The 24,999-nt window shown below is 36.8% G+C and overlaps 4 protein-coding genes across 11 annotated transcripts; 2 read left to right on the top strand and 2 right to left on the bottom strand.

Moving 5' to 3' along the window:
* The first annotated feature begins 9,800 nt into the window (after window positions 1–9,800).
* Window positions 9,801–14,236, top strand: LOC105211805 (chitooligosaccharidolytic beta-N-acetylglucosaminidase). 7 transcript variants are annotated; one of them, XM_054230847.1, is made up of 8 exons: window positions 9,801–10,143; window positions 10,489–10,551; window positions 10,635–11,194; window positions 12,165–12,565; window positions 12,635–12,728; window positions 12,812–13,030; window positions 13,132–13,937; window positions 13,996–14,236. In XM_054230847.1, exons 3-8 carry the CDS (start codon window positions 11,115–11,117, stop codon window positions 14,175–14,177), a joined length of 1,782 nt encoding a protein of 593 aa, XP_054086822.1. In that variant the 5' UTR covers window positions 9,801–10,143; window positions 10,489–10,551; window positions 10,635–11,114; the 3' UTR covers window positions 14,178–14,236. The 7 variants fall into 7 exon arrangements, with proteins under 7 accessions (XP_054086822.1, XP_054086825.1, XP_054086824.1 ...); XM_054230850.1 differs by lacking the exon at window positions 10,489–10,551 and having other exon boundaries at window positions 9,801–10,013; XM_054230849.1 differs by lacking the exon at window positions 10,489–10,551 and having other exon boundaries at window positions 9,801–10,113.
* LOC105211807 (uncharacterized) lies at window positions 14,212–17,004 on the bottom strand. Of its 2 annotated transcripts, none has more exons than XM_011183443.3 (5): window positions 16,844–17,004; window positions 15,603–15,791; window positions 15,152–15,542; window positions 14,912–15,092; window positions 14,212–14,847 (listed from the first exon to the last, which is right to left on the bottom strand). In XM_011183443.3, the coding sequence occupies exons 2-5, from the start codon at window positions 15,776–15,778 to the stop codon at window positions 14,342–14,344; spliced, it is 1,254 nt and encodes a 417-aa protein (XP_011181745.1). In that variant the 5' UTR covers window positions 15,779–15,791; window positions 16,844–17,004; the 3' UTR covers window positions 14,212–14,341. The 2 variants fall into 2 exon arrangements, with proteins under 2 accessions (XP_011181745.1, XP_054086826.1); XM_054230851.1 differs by lacking the exon at window positions 16,844–17,004 and adding an exon at window positions 16,391–16,519.
* Window positions 17,005–17,134: 130 nt separating this feature from the next.
* On the top strand, window positions 17,135–21,042 carry LOC105211803 (serine/threonine-protein kinase fused). The gene is made up of 9 exons (XM_011183434.3): window positions 17,135–17,500; window positions 17,608–18,192; window positions 18,251–18,411; window positions 18,485–19,162; window positions 19,223–19,373; window positions 19,837–19,965; window positions 20,039–20,321; window positions 20,381–20,673; window positions 20,738–21,042. Exons 1-9 carry the CDS (start codon window positions 17,390–17,392, stop codon window positions 20,786–20,788), a joined length of 2,442 nt encoding a protein of 813 aa, XP_011181736.1. The 5' UTR covers window positions 17,135–17,389; the 3' UTR covers window positions 20,789–21,042.
* Window positions 20,934–24,595, bottom strand: LOC105211804 (hatching enzyme 1.2). Its single transcript, XM_011183435.3, has 5 exons — window positions 23,705–24,595; window positions 23,394–23,567; window positions 21,590–21,750; window positions 21,255–21,530; window positions 20,934–21,186 (listed from the first exon to the last, which is right to left on the bottom strand). The coding sequence occupies exons 1-5, from the start codon at window positions 23,850–23,852 to the stop codon at window positions 20,980–20,982; spliced, it is 966 nt and encodes a 321-aa protein (XP_011181737.1). The 5' UTR covers window positions 23,853–24,595; the 3' UTR covers window positions 20,934–20,979.
* Window positions 24,596–24,999: the final 404 nt, after the last annotated feature.

The raw sequence follows: 24,999 nt of genomic DNA, 5'->3' as shown, positions 1-24,999 counted from the left end.
GAAATTAACATAGCTGAGCTTAGCCAAAGTGGAGGTTACTAAATTCCTTAACAAATATTTATACTTTTATTTTAATTTTTAGTAAATAAATATGTATATCCTGAAGGTTCCTAATAATAGTCGTGGCTTGATGGCAATCTTAGTAAAGATAAACCCGCAGGTACTGCATCGAACACTTTCAAAGCTGAATTGCTTTCATCTAAACGTCAACGTGATCTAGTGATCGCAGCTGTCTTTTGCTTGTCGCTGGACAATGTCCATGTCGTCGAATAACTCGTTCAGCCGAAGAAAGAGCCGTGTGCAAAGGACTATAAATAATCCGCAAAACCTCTCTCTGAAAAATCGTAGTGCCGACTCATCGGATGTCGACAATAAAGGAGGACGGGAATAATGAGCGACTCGTATAGTTTGGTTTTAGTTCGACGAGAAAGAGACGTTGTTATAATGGACGTTAATTGCACTCTTTACTATAATAAACATGCTCAATTCAGAGGTATTTCGGAGTCGAAGTAGAGAGTAATCTTAAAATAGGCAAGGGTTAATAATCCCTAAATTAAGACGACAGAACTTGCGTGAAGAAGGAGAGTATAAGAAAATTCGAAAGAAACGGGTGCTGACAGATCTCACACAATATTCTGTCGAATGTATTGAGTAAACGATTAAAGTCCATTGCTTGTGAACTGATTGGGTCATATCAGATAGGCTTGAGATCTGTAAAATAACTGACTGGACATTAAACACGTTTTAAATGTAGGAAAATAACAAAGTATGAAATATACAACTGTTATCTATCTGTCTTCAAGCCACTCTTAATCCGTTTTATTCAGAGCTTAAACATGCAAGCAAAATCTTTGTCATTATCGGACAAGCTAAGAGAGTATTTTAGTTTTGACCACATAACGGTTTTTTGTAAGTCCTAAAACTAAACGAGTTAGATATAAGGTTATCAATACCGTCCGTCCGTCCGTGCAAGCAGTAACTTGAGTAAAAATTGAGATATCTTAATGAAACTTGGAACACGTGTTCCTTGGCACCATAAGAAGGTTAAGTTCGAAGATGGGCGGAATCGGACCACTGCCACGCCCACAAAATGACGATAACCAAAAACACATAAAGAGCTATAACTAACATAAAGAGCTGGAACATAGGATCGCATTAGGGAGGGGCACATTTGAATGTAATTTTTTTGGAAAAGTGGGCGTGACCCCGCCCCCAAATAGGTTTTTTTTTATATATCTTGCAAACCAATAAAGCTATATAAACTAAACTTTCTGCAGTCGTTTCTTTTAGCCGTTTCCTTATACAGTCCAAAAATGAAAGAAATCGGATAATAACCACGCCCACCTCCCATACAAAGGTTAGGTTGAAAATGACTAAAAGTGCGCTAACTCACTAACGAGAAACGTCAGAAACACCAAATTTTACATAAGAAATGGCAGAAGGAAGCAACACTGAGATTTTTTTACAAAATGGAAAATGGGCGTGGCATCGCCCACTTATGGGTCAAAAACCATATCTCAGGAACTACTCGACAGATTTCAATGAAATTCGGTATATAATATTTTCTTGATACCCTGATGACACTGGTGGAATGGCGAAATCGGTTCACAACTACGCCTACTTCCCATATAACTCAATTTTGAATCCTTCTGATTCGTTCACTTTATAATGTATACATAAGGAACCGATAAAGATAGCGAAATAAAACTTTACACAAATACTGTATTTGAGCTGTGACATCACTTGTCGAAAAATTGTCAAAATCGAACCATGACTTTTCAAACATGAAGAACTCAGTGCCTAAGGGTAATTTTTCAACGAAAATATAGGTAGATCTCTAAATAAATTGCGAGAGTATAAAATGTTCGATTGCACCCGAACTTAGCCTTTCCTTACTTGTTGTATTGGCAATTGGCAACACTGATATTACCAGAGTTCCGCGAACTAAAAGTTGCCAGCTACTTTGGCTTCCTAAATCATTCCACCGCTTGGTACAAATAATGTGGTCACATTTGGGTTTCGAATTGTCGCCGAACGGCGGCATTATTCTAATTATTTATAGATTATGATTATTATATTACGAAAAAGGGTTTTCGCTCAACCATTTTTATTTTCATTGTAATTGCAAAGTTGTTTCCCTCTTTTTTCACTTTTCATACGAATTTCGTTAATTTAATGTAGTTGATGAAGTGAAATGAATCGTATTTTGAAAAAGCGGACAAACAAAAAATCTGAAATAAAAAACAAAAACAAACACGAACAAAATAGGTAAACAATGTTGTTGTTGTCCACTATTTATAAATTTAATTCGCATATCAACTATTTACAGTTAGATTGCACTTAATGCAACAAACTCTGGCTGCATGAATGGTGTGGTCCACCTTCCGCACATACATAGGCCATCAAACAGGCAGTTAGGCAGTCAACCAGCCAGCGAAGCCACCTGTGCACATCTGATTTGATGCTTCTGATTGTACACGACTTGATTTGTGATTTCATTTCATTTCAAAATCATCACGAAATTCTACAACAAAACAACTAAATGGAAATCAGCATTGTACAAGGCCAATGCGCAAACCAACAACAACATTAGCAACAATAAATGGAAATATAATCATGGGGCGGGGGCGTAGCTGTTGTTCAGCGCTGGCTCTTACATAATACCAACAGTTTAAAACGTTTACATAACCATTCAAGAAGCAAATTGTAGGCCGACATGGGTTGGGTTTGGGCGCGTTTCAATTGAATTTCACCCCAATGCGAAACTGCGAAACGAGCGACATTTGGGAGTGTGCATGAGCGGTTGTTGGCAGGTGTGTGTGTGTGTATTCGTGGTTTGGTGTGGATTTTTAATTCACTTGCAGTTTTTTATAATTACTCAGTACTTTGCTCTGATTTTTATTTTATTATGCTTGTTGTTGTTGTTGTTGTTATATTTGTATTTTTTACAAAGGTTCGCATTCGATTGAACGCTCCTCACATGGCATTCATTGTATTCATCAGCACTTTTGTTGCATTGCCATCCATGGTCGCGCATCGAACGACGAACGGCGAATGACGAATGGCATGGTCATTGGCAAATTCATTTAATCACAAATTCGATGGTAATTTTTTAATTTCGCAGAATAAAAAAAGAAAACAACTCACACATACATACTTACTTAGCATATAATACAATATTATAAAACAGTACTATATATGTACATATGTGTATATTTGTTAGAGAAATTAGTTGGAAATTCTTTTTATGCTAAATACACCTCAAAATACTTTAGTAGATTGCTAAAAAAGCGGCGTACATACATACTTAAATTTGTATATGCTTAAAAGTAAAAATTGTTGAAAAGAAATGCTACAAAAATATGTGCAATGAAGATGACTATCCACGGAAACTTTCTATGCCCAACATAGACCAATCTAAAACCACTGTCATCTGGAGTTCCCTTTATTTAAATATTAGTCCGATATGAGCTGATAGCAGCGTGATTCTTTTATAATTCAAAGACTGACACCACCGCAGTTGTTCTTAAACGAGGTGTGTTCAAAAAATAACGAGAATTTTCGTTTTTCATAAAAACAAAATCTTTATTTGCCTACATTAATGTTGTCGTCTTTAAAATAATCCCTATTAGTTATTATCCGGCTATAACCGCGTAAGCGGTTTCTACGCCAGTTAAGAAGTTATTATGTACTTATGCCAGCGCTTCTTCAAACCGTCGGAAAAAACTCTCAAACTCGATTTTTGGGATAGCCGTTGGATCTTTCAAACGACGGACCTTCAGGTTCTCTTTATTTTTGGAAACACAAAAAAGTAACACGGAACCATGTCTGGAGGCTGGGCATCGTTATTCTTATACAGAAATCGTACAAAGGATACAATGAATCAGACGAATTAAGAAGGTTTTACACTCGAATATGTTATTTGACGGTGGAGTATAATCTCTATATTTCAAATACTCAATTAACCTTTCTTATTTATTAGTCCAAAATGACCTTCTCTATTCCTATTGTCTTCAATGGGATTTTGTAGCTTTTTTTATGGAAGAAATTCGATCGTTATTAAATAATAATATTATTGATGCCCGAAAATGTCAGTTGTGTTACTTTATCAGCTTCCAGCTATTTTATTTGAATAGTTCAGCGAGTAGGCAGTTGAAATCCATATTTTTATATAGTTTTGTTCACATAACGGTTGTTTGTAACACCCAAAACTAAACGAGTTAGATATAGGGTTATATGTACCAAAGTGATCAGGGTGAACAGTGGAGTTCAAATTAGAATGCCTGTCTGTCCGTCCATCCGTCTGTGCAAGCTGTAACTTGAGTAAAAATTAAAATATCTTGATGAAACTTGGGACACTTATTTCTTGGCACCATAGGAAGGTTGCTTTCGAAAATGAGCAATCGGACCACTGCCACGCCCACAAAATGGCAAAATTTGGTATGAAGAATCGCACTATGAAGGGGCATATTTGGATGTAATTTTTTTGGGGCAGTGGGCGTGGCCCTGTCCCCAAATCGGTTTTTTGTATATATCTCGCAAATCAATAGAGCTATTTCAAACAAAACTTTCTGCAGTCGTTTTTTTTTAGCCATTTCCTTATACAGTCCAAAAGTGACAGAAATCGGATAAAAACCACGCCCCCCTCCCATACAAAGGTTAGGTTGAAAATTACTAAAAGTGGGTTAACTCACTAACGAAAAACGTCAGATCACTAAGACTAAACTAAACATAAGAAATGGCAGATGAAAGCTGCACTCAGATTTTTTTACAAAATGGAAAATGGGCGTGGCGTCGCCCACTTATGGGTCAAAAACCATATCTCAGGAACTACTCGACCGATTTCGATGAAACTTGGTTTGTAATAGTTTCCTTACATCCCAATGATATGTTGTGAAAATAGGCCAAATCGCTTCACAACCGCGCCTACTTCCTATATACCAGAACTTTGAAGACGATCTGAATCGTTTACTTTACAATATATAAAATAAGCACTAGTGAAGATATCGGTGCAGAGCTTTGCACAAATACTATGTTTATAGTGTAGCAGCCCCATTCTAAAAATCGCCGAAATCGGACCATAGGTTTTCAAGGCCCCATATATAGAACACGAGGACCTCGGTGCTTCTAACCTAATATTAGGGTTTCGAACTTTCAATGGATTTTATACAATATATATGACGAATATGTGGGTCACATTGTGTATTATTAATATAAATAAAGTTAAATAAATAAATTGCGAGAGTATAAAATGTTCGGTTACACACGAACTTAGCCCTTTCTTACTTGTTCATTAAATCAAGATTGCAAGCGGAAAGCCTATATAGATCAACTTGTAACATAAACTCTTATTTCTCATGCTTAACATTTCATTAAAAAAATGGGCTGTGACTTCCTCAAAATTGTCGTAATTTTCCATTTGTTAATAGACTTTGGATTGCGTTGTCCTAATTACACCAACTGTCAGCATATTCTTTATCGTTTTTATTATTTTGCTCACATCCTCACAGCCAAAGATAATAGTGAATATTTTTAATTATCATATAAAATGTAATAGGTCTTCTGCAGACCCTCACTCACTCGCCGCTCACTATTTAATCGCACATGTGAATGCATATGCGAGTGTGAGTGTGTGAGTTTAATAACTCACACTTGGCGAAGGCGCACAATGCAATAGAAAACGGAGTGAATAATGCAATGCAATGCAATCAAATGGCTGGCAAGCGCACGCATGTGTGTCTATTGGTGTGGCTTAAGTATTTACTTAAGCGAAAAAAAATAATGAGTTCGTGGACTTCGAAGACGGAATTAATCTCACATATTTTATTGTTTTCTTCTGGATGTGTCCAGCGTATGTTTTCTTGATTTTTTACTATTGCAAACACAAACACACATAATTTTATATGTATGTACATATACACTGTTTGAGATCATCATTTCGCAGTTCATTCGATAACAATAGACTGACCGGCTGACATGTGTTTTCATTAAATTCTATTTATATGCTCATAATCACAAAAAATGTGCGCGGAAACTCATTTTCAATAGCGATAAGAAACGTATTTACCATTTACTGGCATACATAATATATTTATATCGACGTGATCTGTATTGCCTCTAATCATAGATGTATGTACGTATTCATAGTATATATATAACGAGATGTAACTGCAACTTTTGGACTCATAAAACCGAAGGATCTGTTTATCGTTGAATATTATAGCAAAAGTTGTGTGATAGTAAAAGTGCTATTCCATATCTTGAGTTAATTTGTTTTTGTGATCGAAGATTCCTATTGCTGGAAGCTTTCTTATAAATCGAGAAAGAGAATAAGAAGAAAGTTTTAGCTGTAAACTAGATCTAGTTACAAGTCTTTTATCGGTTTTAAGCCACACCCTCCAGTTGTTTTACCAGAAATATCACATAACTCTTTAAACTGATCAAAATTCTTCCCATGCCTTCAACTAGATCTATTGTAGCGAAGTCTTTGAAATATCTATGGTAATCATAAATTATTTGCTTCAAAATATCTTTCAGCGAGCATTTCCTTGGAGTTTTAGAACAAGAAAAACTCGTTGCAGACCAAATCGAGTGAATACGATAGATGGAGATGCAGTTCGAGGCATTTTTGTCGGGAACCTACTTTGTACAAAGCATTGGCATATCGATATCACATACGATCCTTTGCTGACTTAAGATATTTATTTCGTTTAACATCATTTTATGATTATCTAAAATTATTTCTGGATATTTTGACGGTTTCGTCAGTAACAGTCCATTTTGCTTACTGTGATCATCACTTTCGCTGATATAATGTTATATCTCAAGAGTCAAACGTCCAACAGTTATGAAATTTATATACAGTGGAGCTTGCATAACTCGAACTTCTATAACTCGAAGATCTCCATAACTCGAACTTTTGAATTGGCAATAGCGTTTAGAAATCAAATTTCATAAATCGAACTTTTCGACCAGGACATAATACAAAATTTAAAATTTTCTATCAAGGAACAATTTTAAAGGGGTCCTTATATTCGTATGGAGGCGAACAAAAAATATGATATTACACTTATAGATTTCATAAATCGTGTAACAAAGTCAGACGCTATAAAACTTAATAAAACTTCTCACAAAGCTTTGAATTTTTCAAAATAAAATTTATTTTTGTTTTTGTTTGAAATAATTTTTTTACGAGTTCTTTAACGATTTCCGCGTGATTTAAAGCACACAAGAGACCGTTTTAAGTGTGATCTCCAAAAATTGGTAACAATTTAGAAGTTATGAAGTCAAATCAATTCGGTAAGTACCACTTCAAGCAAAATATGCCACCACCGGTTTTGTAAAGCAAATTCCTCCCTACTCTTATCAAAACTAAACCGAAAATCATTAAATCACCCCACCCAAACTACGTGGTTAATTGCCACTCTTAACACGGTAATTGGATCTCAACAAGTTAATTTGCTGATAAGCGCACTAAAATGGTAAAAGCACTTGGTGGCTTCGTATCCACACTTTCTATGGGTTAATTAGCTCTTGCGAGTATATTTAATAGATACCCGTACCCCATGCAATTGGCTTGCGACTCACACACTAATATGTTCATTTTATGTGTTTACCGATCAGTTGGACTTTATTTGCATATTCGCACTATTCACGCACATATTCGTGCGTATATATGTAAATATGGTGGTGCTTGCCAAGGGGGGCCATTGCCAAGTGTAAGCGATATGTAAATACACCGGTTGGAGTTGGCACAACCAGCTAACCAGCTGCGACGATCGGCCAGGCGATGCAAATACCGCTGAACGCGTACTTACCGGAGTGAGTACGCACCGACGTATTTGCATATTGGCGTAGCGAAAGTAACAGTTATTGATATTGACACTTTTTAGTGAATGCAAATTTTCACGATATGTTGCACAGTGGGACAATATGCAACAAAAAGTGGATCGATTGAATGCAAAATATAAAAAAAAATATAACGGTATTTTTGATCAACAAACCTAAGTATTTCAATAATTATTTGCCTATCATACCAGGTGTGTTCAAAAATAACGGGAATTTTCGTTTTTTGAAAAAAAAAAAAATATTTATTCATTCGTCTTCATTAATCTTCTCGCCTTTAAAATAGCCCTTATTCAATATTTTGCACTTATGTTAGCGTTTCTTCCAATCGTCGAAACGCTTCTCAAACTAGATTTTTGGTATAGTCTTTGGTTCTTCCAGCGATTTCTCGTATGCTTGTAAAAAGATTCTCTTGATTTTTGGAAAAGAGAAAAGTCATACGGAATCATGTCTGGTAAATATGGAGGCTGGGCCATCGTTACAGTTTTGGTTTTTGGCCAAGAATTCACTAACAAGCAACGAGGTGTGAGCTTTTAACAAACGGATATCGCTATGAGCTTGGTTTAGAGTTCACTCGGATCTGTCTGGGTTCTATTGAAAATCGAGGATTTGTAGCTTTAATAAGTTTAATTATAACCACTACGAAATTTATATTAGCTTTTGCTGGGTCTGTAGATATGTCATTTTTTCTCATTTGAGTCTTTGGTTCATACATTTCCTGTAATTTTGTAGATCATACCAAAACATTTTTTTGGAAAACTTGCTTCTTCATAACACACTTAAGTAAATTTATGCAATTTCTTTCCAGTTTGTTTGGGATTGCTTTTATTAGAAATCGTGCTGGTTCGCCGCGGTAAGTACATACTTCTTCTTAAATTCGGAATATGTGAAAAAGTCCGCAAAAACCCATTTCTCGCTATCCTAGTATCTAAACAGATTTCTCCCGTGAAATACTACTTCTTGATTCTAATAAACTTCCGTTTTTGATATCTTGATTTCTCTAAACTCAATTACTTTTAACTTTTACGCTCTCAACTTTAGCGCTCTCTAAGCACTTCTGCTGTCCTCTCTCAAAACCAATAATAAGTAAATGGAACAGCTGATATATTGTGGATCAACATTGTAATAATTATTCTTTAATTTATTTATACTAGTCCAATGCGTACACCGTTTTGCACCATACCTAATTGTATTTACAGTTTTCTCTTTGTTCCCTTAAGTGGCAAAAAGTCCAACGTTATGCCGGCCGCCAACACCAATGCTCCACAACAATGCGGTACACATTTTATTGAGTCTTTTAATGGCATGCCTCTCCCCCCGTCTAAATTGTGCCACCAACAGGGTTTATCCCGCAACGTTTGGTCCCCTTTAATATATGCACATGTAAATATTACTGTACCTAATGGTAGATTTTGTAGACTTTGAACTGATACTGACACAGGATAGTACTATTGCGGTGCTAGCTAAATGGACGGAATCCAAAGAGAGTGGATTATATAAATTCGCAGGATTATTCTATTGCGAAGAAGTTTTAGTGGAACAAGAGAGAACTCATTTCTTCGGTTCATAATACTATGTCTCTCAATATCTTTTGTGTTCTTGGGATCCTTTTGATTTATATACTTCTTTGCTTTCCATAAAGAAAACTTGTAAGGAACAGAATCGATTTTTTATCTAAGACCTGAGGAGGCAGTCTTCGCTCGTTCAGTACCAGACAGTCTCTAGCTTGAAGATCAAGCAAAATGGATAACAGTCTTGAAGAGTTATGTAATAAAATCGCTTCCAATCTAAAAACCTCGGCCTGAACTAGTACGTAGGTAGTCAATCCGCAGACCACATGCCGATTCTCCTTCGTTTTCGTTGCCTGGTTAAATACGCTTTACATGACTACATACTTACAATTATATCTGTATTCACAAAATCGCTGGTCGCGTGAGCTAGACTTAAAGCGTGCAATCGAAAGCGTTTAGTTGGGTTTCTGCAGCGTTTCCAATTGCATGGAAGCCCATGATCGCGCGCAATAAGAGACTTCGAATTTTAACGTTGTGTGTCCGTGATCGTGCGAATAACGGCCTACGCCACAGCGAATCTAGCGAGTGATTGCTTGTTCGGGCGCTCTAATTGCTAATTAATGAGCCGAAGGGCCGTTGGCATGCATTAATGAATTAGTAATGCAAATACTTGTACAAATATCAATTTATTGTGTATAGTTCGTTAACAGTTATTCTTGGTACTAGTTTATAAAGTTGAATGGAGATGTAAAGAAATGTGTGAGTTGTTCGTTTGTTGTTCTGTCAGGTAATTGTGAAAAGTGTTAAATCGAAGTAGAACATGTGATAATTGTATACAAATGTATTGGTGCATGTCTGATTAACTACTGTGAAGTGATTTGGCACGGATTGCAAACTGCATTGTGAGACCAGCGAGCGAGAAGTGCAGTTCGGTTAGAGAACAAGTCTTGCAAAAAAAAAACATACTTTTATGTATTTTTACTTGAATAAAAAGTGATATGCGCTTGAAGAATGGGCGTGGGTTTCGAAGATATTTTATCAAACTTTAAAAGAAAAACAAATTTTGAAAAAATTCTTTCTTCCAAGTGGTTGCTCTAAACAACATATAGACTACTCTCTTAATTTCTATTAGATTGTTATGAAAGGGATTAAAAGCCCAGCAATAGAAGCGAAGGTTCTTAAGTGCTTTAAAGCGGTAATTTCTTATATTAGATCCGAATGTTTTGTTTCCATGAAAATTCGTTGCTTAATGAAATTATATTTAAAACCCTATCTCAGGAACCACTCGACCAATTGCAACGAAATTCAATTCATAACATATTTTTGACACCCAAGTGTTACCAGTGGAAAATGGGCGAAATCGGTTAACCACCACGCCTACTTCCCATATAAGACAATTTGAATTCCATGAAGAGCCAATGAAGATATCGGAATAAAACTATGAACAAATACTGTATTTCAAGTATGGTAACGTCCGTCAAAAAATCGAAATTGAACGATAACTTTGCAAGGCGTGCAAGCATATAAATACTAAATTCCGATTTTGTACTAACAACATTGAAGATATTAAACTCACGAATGAGATACTAAAAACCACAATCACGTTCTACTAAAGGAACCTGTGTATTGTATATGGTCAACATCAATGAAAATTTTCAAACTCACTACACACATTTCACTCAAATAATTAACTCTGAAAATAGTTTAAAAATAAAATAATCAAACAACGAATGATTAATAAGATAATTAAACCCGAAAATGGCCTTAATAAGTGAGTTCCTGCACTTGAGCATTGCTGTGTTGCTCTTGGCTGCGACAGCACAGACAGTCGAAGAAAGGTAAGCGCTCCAATAATTTAAAGATCGGTTTGAAATGTTAACTTTTTTGTTGTTGATGCTGCGTCTATTGTAATGCCGGCCATATAATTTCTATAGAAATAGGCAACATATGATTTGAACTTTGGTGTGAAGTTTGCAGTCTGTACCAGTGGTTTATATTCAAGGAACCTGTGTACCCGCTGCTTTCAAAAAAATAACGGGAATTTTAAAATTTCGGGCGAACAATTTTAAAGGCGTAGGATTAAAACTTCTTTTTTTTTCAAAAAACGAAAATTCCCGTTATTTTTTTAACATACCTAATAAGCATGAATCTGATACTGGATACTGTGTACAATATGTCATTGTTTATGACCTTTTGTGACTATTCGAATAAATCAAAATTGTTTGAAATCCAAACAGCCTTTGATTTTTGCTTGTTATTATTATTCGAATACCAAGAATGAATCTATGAATTTCGAAAAATCGAAAATTTATGATATTGAAATAATAATATTCAAAGCTCTGAATTTTGAGATTTTCTAAAATCTGAGAGACAATTTTCAAAACAATTTAATTATACTTCATAACAAATTAATTAAAATCCATGTTCAGATGGATTCGAATTCCTAAAACTATTCAAAAAATTAGACCTCTGAAATCGTAATCCTTTTAGAGCCTTCTTTCGTATAATTATTTTACATTTCATACTCATTTGAACTGAAGCAAGATATAAGCAGATTTCACATACAGTCAGGAGAAAGCTATCCTTAGAATACGAGGTATACTTTTAGTAGAAAAAATACTGTTTAATGATTGGGGGGGAACGAGTATTTATAAAACATATTTTAACTGAAAGGAGGTCTTGACGCGCCTAAGCTCTCTAGCTTAATTAATTGTTAAAATGATTAAAGAAATTACCATTGATTTATATTATCAATCAAAGCTTATAATATACCATTTTGTCTACTTCCTATAAACTATTACCGAAAAGCGCCAAATGGATCTGCACCTCGACAGATTTGTGTGTCATCGATCAGGCGGCAAATATCGGCGATGCCAAACGCTTCGAGAGCCAAAACGATTGTCGCCTCTCTTGCGGCCGATATGGCGCCATCTGGCCAATGCCCACCGGCGACTGTAATTTATCCAACGAACGCGTGCGCTTCGACCCGTGGAAAGTGAGATTCAATGTGGTGGCGCCCGACGCGGCAACCACGCAGTATTTACGCGAATCGAATCGCATTTTTGTCAGTAATATGCTGAAGGAGTGTGTGAGAAACTGTTCGCTGCCGACGAGCAAGGAGGTGTACGTGAAGACTACAGTGAGTTCGAATAGTTTGGTGTTGGACTGGGGCACGAATGAGACCTATCAGCTGAGTTTGCGTACAACAGGTGAGGGATGATGTGCAATGGTACAAAATAAAGTAAATTCTTGTTACTTCTTTTTTGTGTTCTGAATAGAAATGGCGACTTTTGTAGATGTGAAGGCGCAAACGGTTTATGGCGCTCGGCATGCGCTGGAGACGCTCAGTAATCTCATGACGGGCAGCAAAGAGTAAGTTTGACTTATTTGAATATTTACTTACCTTTCTGTGAATTACAGTTATTATTCTTTTTTTGTTTGAATTGTAAAAACAGTAATGGTCTGCTGTTGGTAAAAACTGCCCGCGTACGCGATGGACCTATTTACTCGCACCGTGGCTTGCTGCTGGACACCGCACGCAATTATATGCCCTTGAGACTCATCAGCCGCATTCTAGACGGTATGGCTGCCTCGAAGATGAATGTGCTGCACTGGCATGTGGTCGATACGCAGAGCTTTCCACTGGAGATCACACGGGTTCCCGAACTACAGCAGTAAGTGTTTGAACGAATACTCGATGATTGAGGGGAATAATAGAAGGAGTGATGAAATGAAAGAGATATTAAAACAGAAAATTTCTAATTCTAACAACTAGGTTTGGCGCCTATGGTCCCGATTTGGTATACAGCCGCGTCGACACCCAAAATATGGTGCGTTATGCACGTCTGCGCGGCATACGCATTATTATCGAAATCGATGGACCCTCACATGCTGGCAATGGTTGGCAGTGGGGACCCATGTCGGGACTGGGTAACATGGCGGTGTGTGTCAATCAACTGCCCTGGCGTTCGTATTGCATTGAGCCACCATGTGGACAATTGAATCCGCTCAACGAGAATATGTACGCCATAATGAAGGAGATCTACGAAGATCTCGCCGAAGTGAATGCGCCGGAGGAGACAATTCATATGGGCGGCGATGAGGTGTTTATACCCTGTTGGAATCGCACAGACGAAATCACGCGTCGCATGCGTGACACGGGTTATGATTTGAGTTTACGCAGCTTTTACAAGTTATGGGCAGAATTTCATCAGAAAAACTTGGACTCGTGGGACAATGTGACACAGCGACAGTATGCACGTAATCCCGTACCGAAATCGGTAATATTGTGGTCGAGTCATCTGACAGACCCCGATATTATTGCGGAGTATCTACCCAAAGAGCGTTACATAATACAAACGTGGGTGGAGTCGGACAAAACACTGAACAACGAGTTGCTGCTGAAGGGCTATCGCATCATCGTGTCCACGAAGGATGCCTGGTATTTGGATCATGGTTTCTGGGGACGCACAGAGTATCATAGTTGGAAGAAGGTCTACGACAATCGCATGGAAGTGCATCCGCTGGTGTTGGGCGGTGAAGTGTGCATGTGGAGCGAGTTTGTGGATCAGAGTTCCGTGGGTAAGTGTGGTGAATGTAATGAAATAAATGTAGCGGTAAATTTGTTTTTCAAAAACAGAGTCACGTATATGGCCACGCGCTGGCGCTGCGGCTGAACGACTGTGGGCGAATCCAAAACTATCGAGCTTGCTGGTGCAGACTCGCTTCTTGCGTTATCGCGAACGTCTGCTATCGCGCGGCATTAAACCCGACGCGGTCATACCGAAGTGGTGTGTGCTGAACGAGGGACAGTGTTTGTAGTTATTTATTCAAATTTATACAATAAAAAATAAAATAAAATTTTAAAATATTGCGTTTAATCCTGTATAACTTTAGCACTACATAGATAGCCCTATACATATGTATACATTTTGCTACTTATTTCATACATATGGTAAACATAAATGCAGACACAATTTGCTGTCTTAGTTTGTTATATAGCCCTGATCAATGGCATGTTTGAATATCTGTGCGATGCGTTCGCGCTTCCGCTGCTCTTTAAATGGTTTGATGTCCCAAACATCGGTGAGCACCGCATCCTCTTTCATGTCATCCAAATCGGCTATTTCGTCGTCTTCAATCAATGACATCGGCAACGACTCAATGCCCATGCCGCAACCGAAACGCGCAAATTGACGCATTTCTTCCTGGAAAGCTTCCCAACTAAAAACTGCCGTTGGATCAGCACCTAAATCGGCGATTAGCGCACAAGCGCTCTGGTGATATTCCTTCAAAAGCTGTTCGTAATGCGCTTCACGCAGTGCCTCACTTGTGCAGGAGTAAATGAAGAATGATATATCTAAGCCGATAGAAGCACGACGTGCCAATTGGAAATCGATTATTATGATAGCCTCTGGATGCTTGTCTTTAGAGTAACGTGTTAGGAAATTTGGCGTCCAGCAATCACCATGTCCAATAGCCGCGAGTGGAGCTGATATTTTTGAATGAAATAATTATTAAATTTAATTATAAATTCCTAGTAAAAGTCTACATACAATCCGACGAAACCAGTTTGATCAGATCATCATACAATGGCGTAGGTTGCAAGAATTTTTTAGCTATGGTTTCATATTCAGTGCCGGAATAAGTTTTTTCCACCGCATCCTTAGCAACATTGCAGGCCAAACCGAGAAAACCGATATACCATTGACGCTTCGCTTCACTATAGTATGTTTCCTACAAAAAAACGATACTTTTATTTAAAAAGATTAAAAATAATGTATTTAACAGCACACCTCTAAACCCTTTGCGGCTGCCTCAAAAACTTCGGGCTCCAAGGCACGGAATGCCAATGAAATACCATGGAAGCGTCCCAAAGTGCGCATTGTCAATATGGCATCTTCCAGCGATATGTAGTCCTGCCTATTTGGCGCATTATAACCACGGAAATTGACATTTTCCAGTGCAATAAAATCGTTTTCACCATCACAATAGGAAGCAAAACATTTTGGGTATTCTGTAAAGGGATTGGCTGGCTTGCGACGTGCCTGGAACGCTTCCCAAGCAGGCACAACTTTTGTATAGAAATTTATTTCATTACGAAAGAAAACCGCTGAGTGAAACACTTTACGGCGGGCAACATTATCTGGCATGCCTTTACAAATTAGGTGCACTTCGACAGTTGAGCTGTAATAAAATTTTTATTTACTTTGTTTATCAATTAATTATTTAAGTGTAAGCAATTACCCATTGGTCTCATTTACGCCGAAGACGGAGAGTCTGTACACTCTACTCAAATAGGAATCGCCCTTCTTGAAACATTCGCCGAATTTGTAGGAAGTGTGCTTGGTGCCACCGGCTTTCTGTATAATCTCATCCAAAGTATTTTCAGTGAATTTACAAGAAATTTCAGATAGACTCATGATTGCTTAATAGCTGTAATAGAGAAATGTTTAATTTATTAGTAGGAAGTTTTCCAACCGCACTTAACACTAATTGTTATCACTTCGAACGTTTGCGATACACTACAGCTTCTAGTTGAACTACTACGCCATGTAAGATAGAATATCTACATATATCTCTATGATATTTGCACTACACTAAATACATATAAGTATATAAACACTTCACACAAATAAAGCATGACAAAATCGTGTATAGTTTACATTGTATTTGTTTTATATATAAATCGTATATTCTGCTTTCGACGCTTGCAATTATGTATATGAAGGCATACGTGGTTCTTTCTGATATGTTAAACTTAGCTCCCGCGAAAATTTAATATCTTTTTATACTTTATATATAGTTTAATATTTTGATAGATTTGTTTGTGCCTGATGGTACATGAATTATATATAAACAAGCTACTCTAAACCTTTTTTAATAGTTCATGTGGGAGATAAACTACAAATGTTTATATATGTATATTGATTTAGATTACACTTATTTGTAGCTCAGTATCTTAAGCATACGTGTACTTTTGTGATAGGTGTGGAGTAGATAGTTTAATTGATGGATTAGTGTCACTTTCTCACTTTTATGAGTGGATGTTGGAGTAACAGTGTACTTGTAAATTTATGGTAATGTTGCAATTATATTAATAGAATAATTTATATCGAAAACCAGAAAAACAAGCATATATTAAACAACTAGTTTTTTCACACCAACGATATCCAACCGTTAGAAAGGACTGGTTAGGTAGAAGTTTGTTGCCGAGTGCAGCAAATTTGACATTGGCTGCCATAGGTTAAAAGTTGTATGTATTTATATATTTTATTTGTATAGGGATAAATTGTTATACATTATTCGCACAATATTGAGATATTTCAATATGGAAAGTTTTCAGAAACGCCTTATCTATAAAATAAAACACTTCATACAAATTAATTTGAACGTCAGGAAAAGCGCTCATTGATAACTAACTTTAAAGAATGCAATAAACACTTGAATTATTACAGCAACACAAACACTTGATAGTATATATTTACTTTGTATAGTGCAGCTGATATAGTATTGTATAAATTGTTGCAGATTTACTTGAGATTACAATTTACAAGCCAATGGCACTAAATGTTAACTATTAGTGAATTGTTGATAAATTAAAACTAGTTGAACTCCATTGTCAACAAACTGCTGTATTTATATACATCTGACGCCAGTGTTGCATTTAATTACTTCTTAAAAGTAGTATAGACACTCGAGCAATGGCAAGCCTGCACTTACGTTATAAATTTGCCGGTACAGCTGATCACGTAACGCGAAGCGCAACAAGTTAACGTTTTGTTTTGATATGCTTTCGCCGTACGATTTTGACAGTTTTCTGATAAAGGAAACTTTGGCAAAAAAAAAAACAAAAAAAATATATACAAATAGCTGACAGAAGTTGTGTACTGAATGCGAAAAAGGAATTTTCACATAAAAATTTAAACAAAAAATTAAACGCCGTAAAGTTGTACGTGAAAATATGTGCAGCACTTATAGATGCAGTTGTATTTGCAGCAATAATTGAAAATATTCATTGTACTATAGTAGTCATGAATCGTTACACAGTGAGCTCGCTTATAGGAGAAGGATCCTTTGGGCGGGTCTACAAAGCCATACGCAAAGAAGATGCACAAGTGGTGGCCATAAAAGTTATATCTAAGGTTAGTAATTTATATTTTCAAGCAATAACAGTTAGTTAAAATACAAAAATAGTATCTGCAGAGATAAGTAATAATAAGTAAATATAAATGTATGTATATTGTAACAGCGTGGTCGGAGCAGTAGGGAACTAAAAAATTTGCGTCGAGAATGTGACATACAAGCGCATCTCAAGCACACGAATGTCATTGAAATGCTGGAATCGTTCGAGACGAAAAACGATTTGATTGTGGTCACTGAATTTGCACTAATCGATCTGCATCGCTACCTGTCGCGCCATGGCGCTCTACCAGAGGAAAAAGCACAACGACTCATTTGCCATTTAGTGTCAGCACTTTACTATCTACACTCCAATCGCATATTGCACCGTGATCTCAAACCGCAGAATGTGCTGCTCAATGAGGATTTACACGCGAAATTGTGTGACTTCGGTTTGGCGCGCAATATGACCATGGGTACGCATGTGCTGACATCCATCAAGGGTACACCTTTATATATGGCACCCGAGTTGTTGGCTGAGCGACCATATGATCACCAGGCTGACTTGTGGTCGCTTGGCTGTATATCGTATGAGTGTATGGCCGGTGCGCCGCCTTTCTGCACAACATCGATATTACATTTGGTGAAATTGATTAAACACGAAGAAGTGAAGTGGCCAAGCTTTTTGAGCAGTGATTGTCGTTCGCTTTTGCAGGTGAGTGTATATTGAAAATAATTTATTTGTGATATGATATTAACAAATTCAACTCTAGGGACTGTTGGAGAAGGATCCATCACTGCGCATATCTTGGACACAAATACTGTGTCATCCTTTCGTGGAGGGTAAACTGTTTATAGCCGGCATTAAGGCAAATAATTCGCCGTTCACCAACCCACAAAAGCAGAAGCACACAAAAAGTTCACGCATACAAAGGTAACACAATTATTTACTTATTTATTTATATTTATATTTAGTTATTTCGTTTAAATCATATTATTGTAATTAGTTCCAGTTCAAAAGCCGAAGACATCTCCGAGCGTATTGCTTCCATGAATCTGGCGAACACTTCGCATTGCACAAACGACAATTTGACGTCGTCACGTGACAGTATTAACGCTATACCGCCTAGTGATATTGAGAATCTCGAAACGGATGTTGAAGAGAACACCGTAACGGTGCCATTCACCGAACAATCCTACCGGGATGTCAGCGATATGAAAGCACACAATGGTGATGTGCTTGTGCCACATTTCAATATTGTTACGGAGGCAGCTGTAGCAGCACCTGCCATCAATTCACAAACCTGCTTCGTCAGCGGCAACACAAACATGATACTCAATCATATGAATGACAATTTTATGTACGCCGAAAACATAAATTCCTCGCCAACACAACAAAATCAGCAGCCACAACAAAAGTCTCCACCCACCGATAATGCCAAGGCAACAGACACTTCCCCAAATACGATTGGAAATGTAAAAGTGGCGCGCAGCAAAGATTTGGAGAAACGCAAACTCAGTCAAAATTTGGATAATTTTTCGCTGCGTTTGGGACAGAGCTTCGATGTGGATGCACAGCGCAAAACCAACGAACGCAGAGAGAAAGATAAAGATCGCGACAAAGAGAAGGAACAAAAGTGTAGCAAGAGCATGGCGCTATCTGCTGATGAGAAGCGCAGCACTGAGTAAGCGGCTCATTACTTGATCGGAGGCCTTAGTTAGTATTGTAATTTATTATTTTTTAGAAATTCACCACCCTGCCTGCTGCCTGGTTGGGACTCCTGCGATGAGTCGCAAAGTCCGCCCATTGAAAATGATGAGTGGCTGGCGTTTTTGAATCGCACAATGCAAGAAGTATTAGACGGTGAATTAGATTCCTTAAAGCAGCACAATTTGGTAGGTGCTATAAAAATTTAAAAAAATATGTATTAAATATTAAATTTTAAAAATGTTTAAAATACATATTTTTTTGATATTTTTTTTTAATATTTTTTATTAATTTATTTTTTAATTTTTTGTTTTTAATGTTTTTTATCTAATTTTTTAAAATTCCTTTTAATCTTTTGTTTTTAATTTTTTTATCTTATTTTTAATTATACTTTTTTAACTTTTTATATATTTTTTAATTTTTTTTGTATTTTTTTTTATTTTTTGTTTTTAATTTTATTTTTTCAATTTATAATTAATTTTTTTTTTAATTTTTTTATTTTTTTTAATTTTTTTTCTTCTTTTTTAATTTTTTTATATTATATATTTTTAACATATTTTTATAACTTTTAAATTTTTTTCATCTCATTACATTTTTTATTTTTTTTTCATCTCATTTAATCTTTTAATTTTTTTTTCTCAAAATCCTTAGGTAAGCATCATAGTCGCACCACTGCGCAATTTAAAGGCCATACCGAAAGTGGTGGATAGCGTGGCGCAGCTTCTATCGCTGCCGTTTGTAGCCGATGAGTCACCCTGTGTTATTGAGCTGATACAAAATGTAAATAAAAAACAAATTTTCTATGAAATATTTACAATAACTATTAACTCTACAATTTCCTTGCGCCTTACAGGTTTATATCGACGTAAAGCTGGTGCCAAATCTCATGTACGCTGCCAAATTGTTGATCTGTCACAAGGGCACCGGCGATTCGAGCGCCTCCTTGACACAAACGCATGGCGGACGTGCCGTCCGTGCAATGGCGGAGCTAAATAACGAAGAAATATGCACCACATCGCGTCTCTATGAACTGATCTGCCACTTGGTGCATCTGAAGCTACAGTTCCTAACGCAATTCTGCGATGCAGTGGCCATATTGGCGGCAAATGAGCTGCTGATCAATCTGCTGCAGCATGGTTAGTGCTATTAAATATTAAAAAATAACGGTAAACCACTAAACATTATTAAATTACAGATTTCAAGAACGCCAATGCGGTGCGCATCTCCAATTGCATTTTGGGCCTGTTGACCTGCGTACTGCGCGAACTGCCGGAGAATGCGGATTTGGTTGAGCGCGTCATTTTCAGCAGTAAGCTGAATCTATTGGCGCTATTCAGCAACAGTGATGATTTGTTGCGCATGCGCATGTGCATGCTCTTCCGTTTGCTGGCGCGTTTCAGTCTGCGCGGCTTGCAAAGTGTTTGGTGCACGGAGCTCAAGAAGGCAATCGAACGTCTGGCCGACGATGACAATTTAGAAGTTAGAGAGGTGAGGATTTTTGTTGTTTTTTTTTTAATAATTTTGTTGTAATTGCAAATCTTTTTAAACACAGATTGCTGAGAGCACCTTGGAAGAATTGCGTCACTTCAGTTTCTATGCATAAAAGGGTCATAAATGCATACAAGACTAGACTACAGAAGAACATGACCGCCACACCGGCAGCCGATGAGATTAATTACATTTAAGTTTATAATTTAAGCTTATATTTACTTTTTTATATTTTTTTGTTCATAAAAAGACAAACTTTTTTTCTATTTTTGTAACTCAAACCGCGACAAATGTATGAAATCACATTTAATTTTTTACAACTGTACGTTCCTCCGGACGGTTTCGACTAAATAAACTATTTTGAAAATACTCCAAGAGTTCATCTAAATACGATCCGAAACGATCAAAGCTAAATAGATAATCCACATTGCAGTCCTCCTGATACATTTCATTCAACTTGGATATATCCTTCTTGGAGAGCCCTCTGCGTTGACCCAGAGAGGCATAGGGATCCTAGAGGAAGAGAGTGCAAGTTGCCATAAATAAAGTCTCTTTTATAGAAGAAAATCAAATCTGCTTACCAACGGCTCAATGGTCGGTTTGCCATTCTTCGTGAACGCCTTCGAACTGTAATGCATTACACTCTCATAGTCATACTCGACGCCGAAGTTGGTTATGTGTGTGCGTGCGTATTTGTTGAAGTTGTGCGCATGCCCATCGAGTATGTTCTCCCAGTTGATCTTCACATACTCATCGCGTTCCGTCGAGCTTTGCTGATGGTAGAAGCCGAGCGCATGCAGCAGTTCGTGCACGACAACACCATGCGAAACGCAACGCGGTGTATTGAGGTTAAGTACCTGTGTTTTGTGAACGGATGGGAATATATTCTATTAACTGTATATGTTTATGTGCGTACCTGTCCGCCTTGTCGGCGCCCAACGCTGGACCAGCAGCCGGTGTAATTGCCTTTTACGACTATCCAATTGGTGTCACCCTTTTCGTAGGGTCGAAAACGTATGCAAGTCTTCTCGTGGTACTCTTTGAAGGCCTCCAAAATGGTCATCATTTGCGTTTGGTCTGTGTGAAGTTGGGAAGGAGGAAAGGAATTTGAAATTCATTAGTAAAATAATCTGGAGAAAACAGGAATTCAGTGTGGCATAAAGTGGGGTTATGTAGAATAAAACTTTCTACTTAAATATCCTCCATTTCATTTTTGAGAAATGCTTCCATGTTGACTATTCTTGTATAAAATCCGGTCTGTTCCCATTATGGAAACCCGTTAACAAACACTTACCGTTGTAAGACTGCTATGCGGGTTTTAATGTATACATTGTTAAATCGTTATTCTTTGAAGCTTACATAGAAGTCACCCAGTTCTTCGAGTAACACTCTGCTTTGATAAGAAACTTATTATTTATTTTATTTAGTTGATATAATCCAAGGCAATCTATCTCCACGATTATTGATACGTCCCGTCGGAAATAAATTTTTGATTTTGAAGGGGTTTCGAGAAAATTACTGCTGAAGAATATCATCAAGAACTCCTTTCTACAGTACTGAGAAAAATATCCCAAATTTTGCGTGGTTTAACTTGGACAAGATCTTTAAGTTGACATCTCAATTAACTCGCTTTCTATGAATTCTGGAGCTCGAGTTGATTCTCAATACACCTATAAGCTTTGAGGTACCGATATCTGGAAACCTGCTTAAAAAGTGCATATCCATTTGCATCACTCTTAGATGAAGTGTTGGAGCTGAATGAACCATTTTTAGTAAGTTTTTATATGAGTTAATTATATTCAACATAAAAAAAATAAAAAATTGAATTTGGGAAATTTAGAAATTCCGTTATTTTTTGAACACACCTCGTAATTGCAAAGTAATAACATTTACATTGAAAATAAATGAAAAATGTTAATTGTTTGTAAAAAAAATTAATTTTGAAAATTTTGAAATTCCCGTTATTTTTTGAATACACCTCGTAAGCGCAAAGTAATAAAATTTGCATTGAAAATAGACGAAAACACTGATTGAACCATTTTTAGTAAGTTTTTATATGAGTTTATTAAAAAAAATTAAAAAAAAAATTGAATTAGGGAAATTTAGAAATTCCGTTATTTTTTGAACACACCTCGTAATTGCAAAGTAATAATATTTACATTGAATATAAATGAAAAATGTTAATTGTTTGTAAAAAAATGAATTTTGGAAATTTTAAAATTCCCGTTATTTTTTGAACACACCTCGTATTCGCAATGTAATAACATTTGCATTGAAAATAAATGAAAAATGATTAAGAATTCCAAAACTTTCTAATTCTTTTGAACTGATTGTATTCCAGGGACTCGTTAACACCACTCATAGCATAAATAATCAGGTTTGTCGCTTAAGTCTTTTATTTTAGATATTATAGCGCATTCACTGCCATTTACGCGAATTCGTTTGCACAGCTGTGAATATCTTGCTTTAATGTTTTTAGCTGATTTTTATAGTTTTCCACCACACTTCAACACTCACCAACAATTAATTTATTATTATTTATTTTTATTTTTTTTTTTGTTGTTTTGATTATTTAAGGTTATTTCATTAGTTCCCTTTCATCATTAATGCGTTTTTCTATTTATATATATTTTTTTAATTTCAAAATATTTTTTTAATTTTTTGTTTAATTTTTGCTTCACTTCAATACACCACACATTCTGCACTGCGTTCATACTCACTAAAATCATTGCTGTCGATGTAAAACGGTACCGTCGCATCGGGCCAAGTGAATTTCTCCTGCAACAAACCGTTGCGCAACCATTCGCGATGCAACATAATATCGCCCTCGAAAAGGCCGCAATGCTCCCAGAGATTCGTATCACTATCCTCGGACCAAAACTCGAAGGCCGCATCTGCACGAGCAAAAAAATATTTTTTTTGTTTTTGGAAAAATTGCAATTAAATTGAACATTTTTATTATTAAATAATAATTATTGGTTGCAATTGAAATTCATTTTGTATAACATATCGTGTAATAGTTACCACATACTGTTGTGACGCCGCAACATTTGCATATTGGCACCCCAACGCGGCGCTGGCGGCACCGCCGGCCGAAACGCGTTCAGCGCCTGCGCTCCCTCGAGGTGTGCGGTCGAGTAAACGCCAAAAATCGCAATTATTAAATAATATTTTCGCATTTTTATTACAATTTATTTTGCAATTCCTTTTTTAACTGTACTAAATCACTGAATTGTTTCGCGTGAATTGATTCACGGCTGCCTTCGCCGCTTGACGATTGACACTATTGTGTGGCACCTGCGCGTTACCGCATTGAAGAAAGTAAGAAAGAAACGCCCACAATTGCGCCGTTGGCCTTTTATAGCTTCCGAAGTCGCAAGTCGAATCGATAATAATAAGTAATGAATTTTCAATTTCACGCAACAACAATACCAATGCCAATCGTACTTATCCACGAAAGCAGTGAGCAGCAGTTGTCGGCGCTGATTTCATTTATTGGTATCGAAGACAACTTGCATGTGTCGCGCCGCTGTTCGCTGCTGAATTTAGAATTGTTCGATTTCAATGAATTCTCTTCGTCGATTTGCATTCGGCTATGGCTATCAATTGTGGAAATTAGATTTTGAGGTTATCAAATGCGCACGGGTGTTGCATACGAAATGTCTGGCTATGACTTTGGGAGTCTCTTGTGCTTGCGCATGACAGTTGCCTTATGAGAGTAATTAAATACTCGTACATTAGTGTGTTATTGTCATTATATTGTTTGGTGTGTTTGAAGAATCCAGTGGAAATTAAAAGTAAAATTGAAGAATGGAAATAGTTTTGATTTTTATACGAGGGCATTCTGATAAGTCAATAGCTTTAAAAAGACAATATTTTTTTTTATAAATTAATTTGTTACACATAAGAGCTGTCAAACAAAACAACAAAAAATTTGTGGAAACCTATATTGAATGAACGGAAAAAAATAAGTGAGAGAGAAACTGGCAAAACATTTAGTCGGGTCTCATGAAGCTAGATGAACTTTTCATCTGCAATGGACTTGCCTATTATCAGAAAGACTGTTCAGGAAAAGCTATCCAGCTAGTCTACTGGACACCGAGATACATCTCTTCGCTGCTCATAGTGAGCCATTCTGTCTGATCTCTAGCTTATTAGTCCACGGCCGATTGTGTTATAAGTCTTCAGCAACATATTAGGGACATCTCCCATCTCCCATTTCGGAAAGGTTTCCTATGCTCCTGCTATTATTTCAGCAAGAATAAAATGGGCAGCGTTTGCGTTTGCGTTTCTTAGATCTGTTTCCACCATGCGCCATCAGGTGGT

Source organism: Zeugodacus cucurbitae, chromosome 5 (genome assembly GCF_028554725.1).
Source record: "Zeugodacus cucurbitae isolate PBARC_wt_2022May chromosome 5, idZeuCucr1.2, whole genome shotgun sequence".
In the NCBI taxonomy this organism is placed as follows: domain Eukaryota; kingdom Metazoa; phylum Arthropoda; class Insecta; order Diptera; family Tephritidae; genus Zeugodacus; species Zeugodacus cucurbitae.
This window is presented reverse-complemented; position numbering and strand designations above follow the sequence as displayed.

Bases quoted from the DNA above. Each gene is read 5' to 3' on its own strand.
- LOC105211805 (XM_054230850.1), top strand. From the start codon at position 11,115: ATGGCCTTAATAAGTGAGTTCCTGCACTTGAGCATTGCTGTGTTGCTC. The intron at 12,566-12,634 runs GTGAGGGATGAT...TGTTCTGAATAG, and splicing joins GCTGAGTTTGCGTACAACAG to AAATGGCGACTTTTGTAGAT. The intron at 12,729-12,811 runs GTAAGTTTGACT...TTGTAAAAACAG, and splicing joins CTCATGACGGGCAGCAAAGA to TAATGGTCTGCTGTTGGTAA.
- LOC105211807 (XM_011183443.3), bottom strand. From the start codon at position 15,778: ATGAGTCTATCTGAAATTTCTTGTAAATTCACTGAAAATACTTTGGAT. The intron at 15,543-15,602 runs GTAATTGCTTAC...ATTTTATTACAG, and splicing joins GGCGTAAATGAGACCAATGG to CTCAACTGTCGAAGTGCACC. The intron at 15,093-15,151 runs GTGTGCTGTTAA...GTTTTTTTGTAG, and splicing joins CAGCCGCAAAGGGTTTAGAG to GAAACATACTATAGTGAAGC.
- LOC105211803 (XM_011183434.3), top strand. From the start codon at position 17,390: ATGAATCGTTACACAGTGAGCTCGCTTATAGGAGAAGGATCCTTTGGG. The intron at 18,193-18,250 runs GTGAGTGTATAT...ATTCAACTCTAG, and splicing joins ATTGTCGTTCGCTTTTGCAG to GGACTGTTGGAGAAGGATCC. The intron at 19,374-19,836 runs GTAGGTGCTATA...CAAAATCCTTAG, and splicing joins CCTTAAAGCAGCACAATTTG to GTAAGCATCATAGTCGCACC.
- LOC105211804 (XM_011183435.3), bottom strand. From the start codon at position 23,852: ATGCGAAAATATTATTTAATAATTGCGATTTTTGGCGTTTACTCGACC. The intron at 21,531-21,589 runs GTACGCACATAA...CACAAAACACAG, and splicing joins GGCGCCGACAAGGCGGACAG to GTACTTAACCTCAATACACC. The intron at 21,187-21,254 runs GTAAGCAGATTT...CTCTTCCTCTAG, and splicing joins AACCGACCATTGAGCCGTTG to GATCCCTATGCCTCTCTGGG.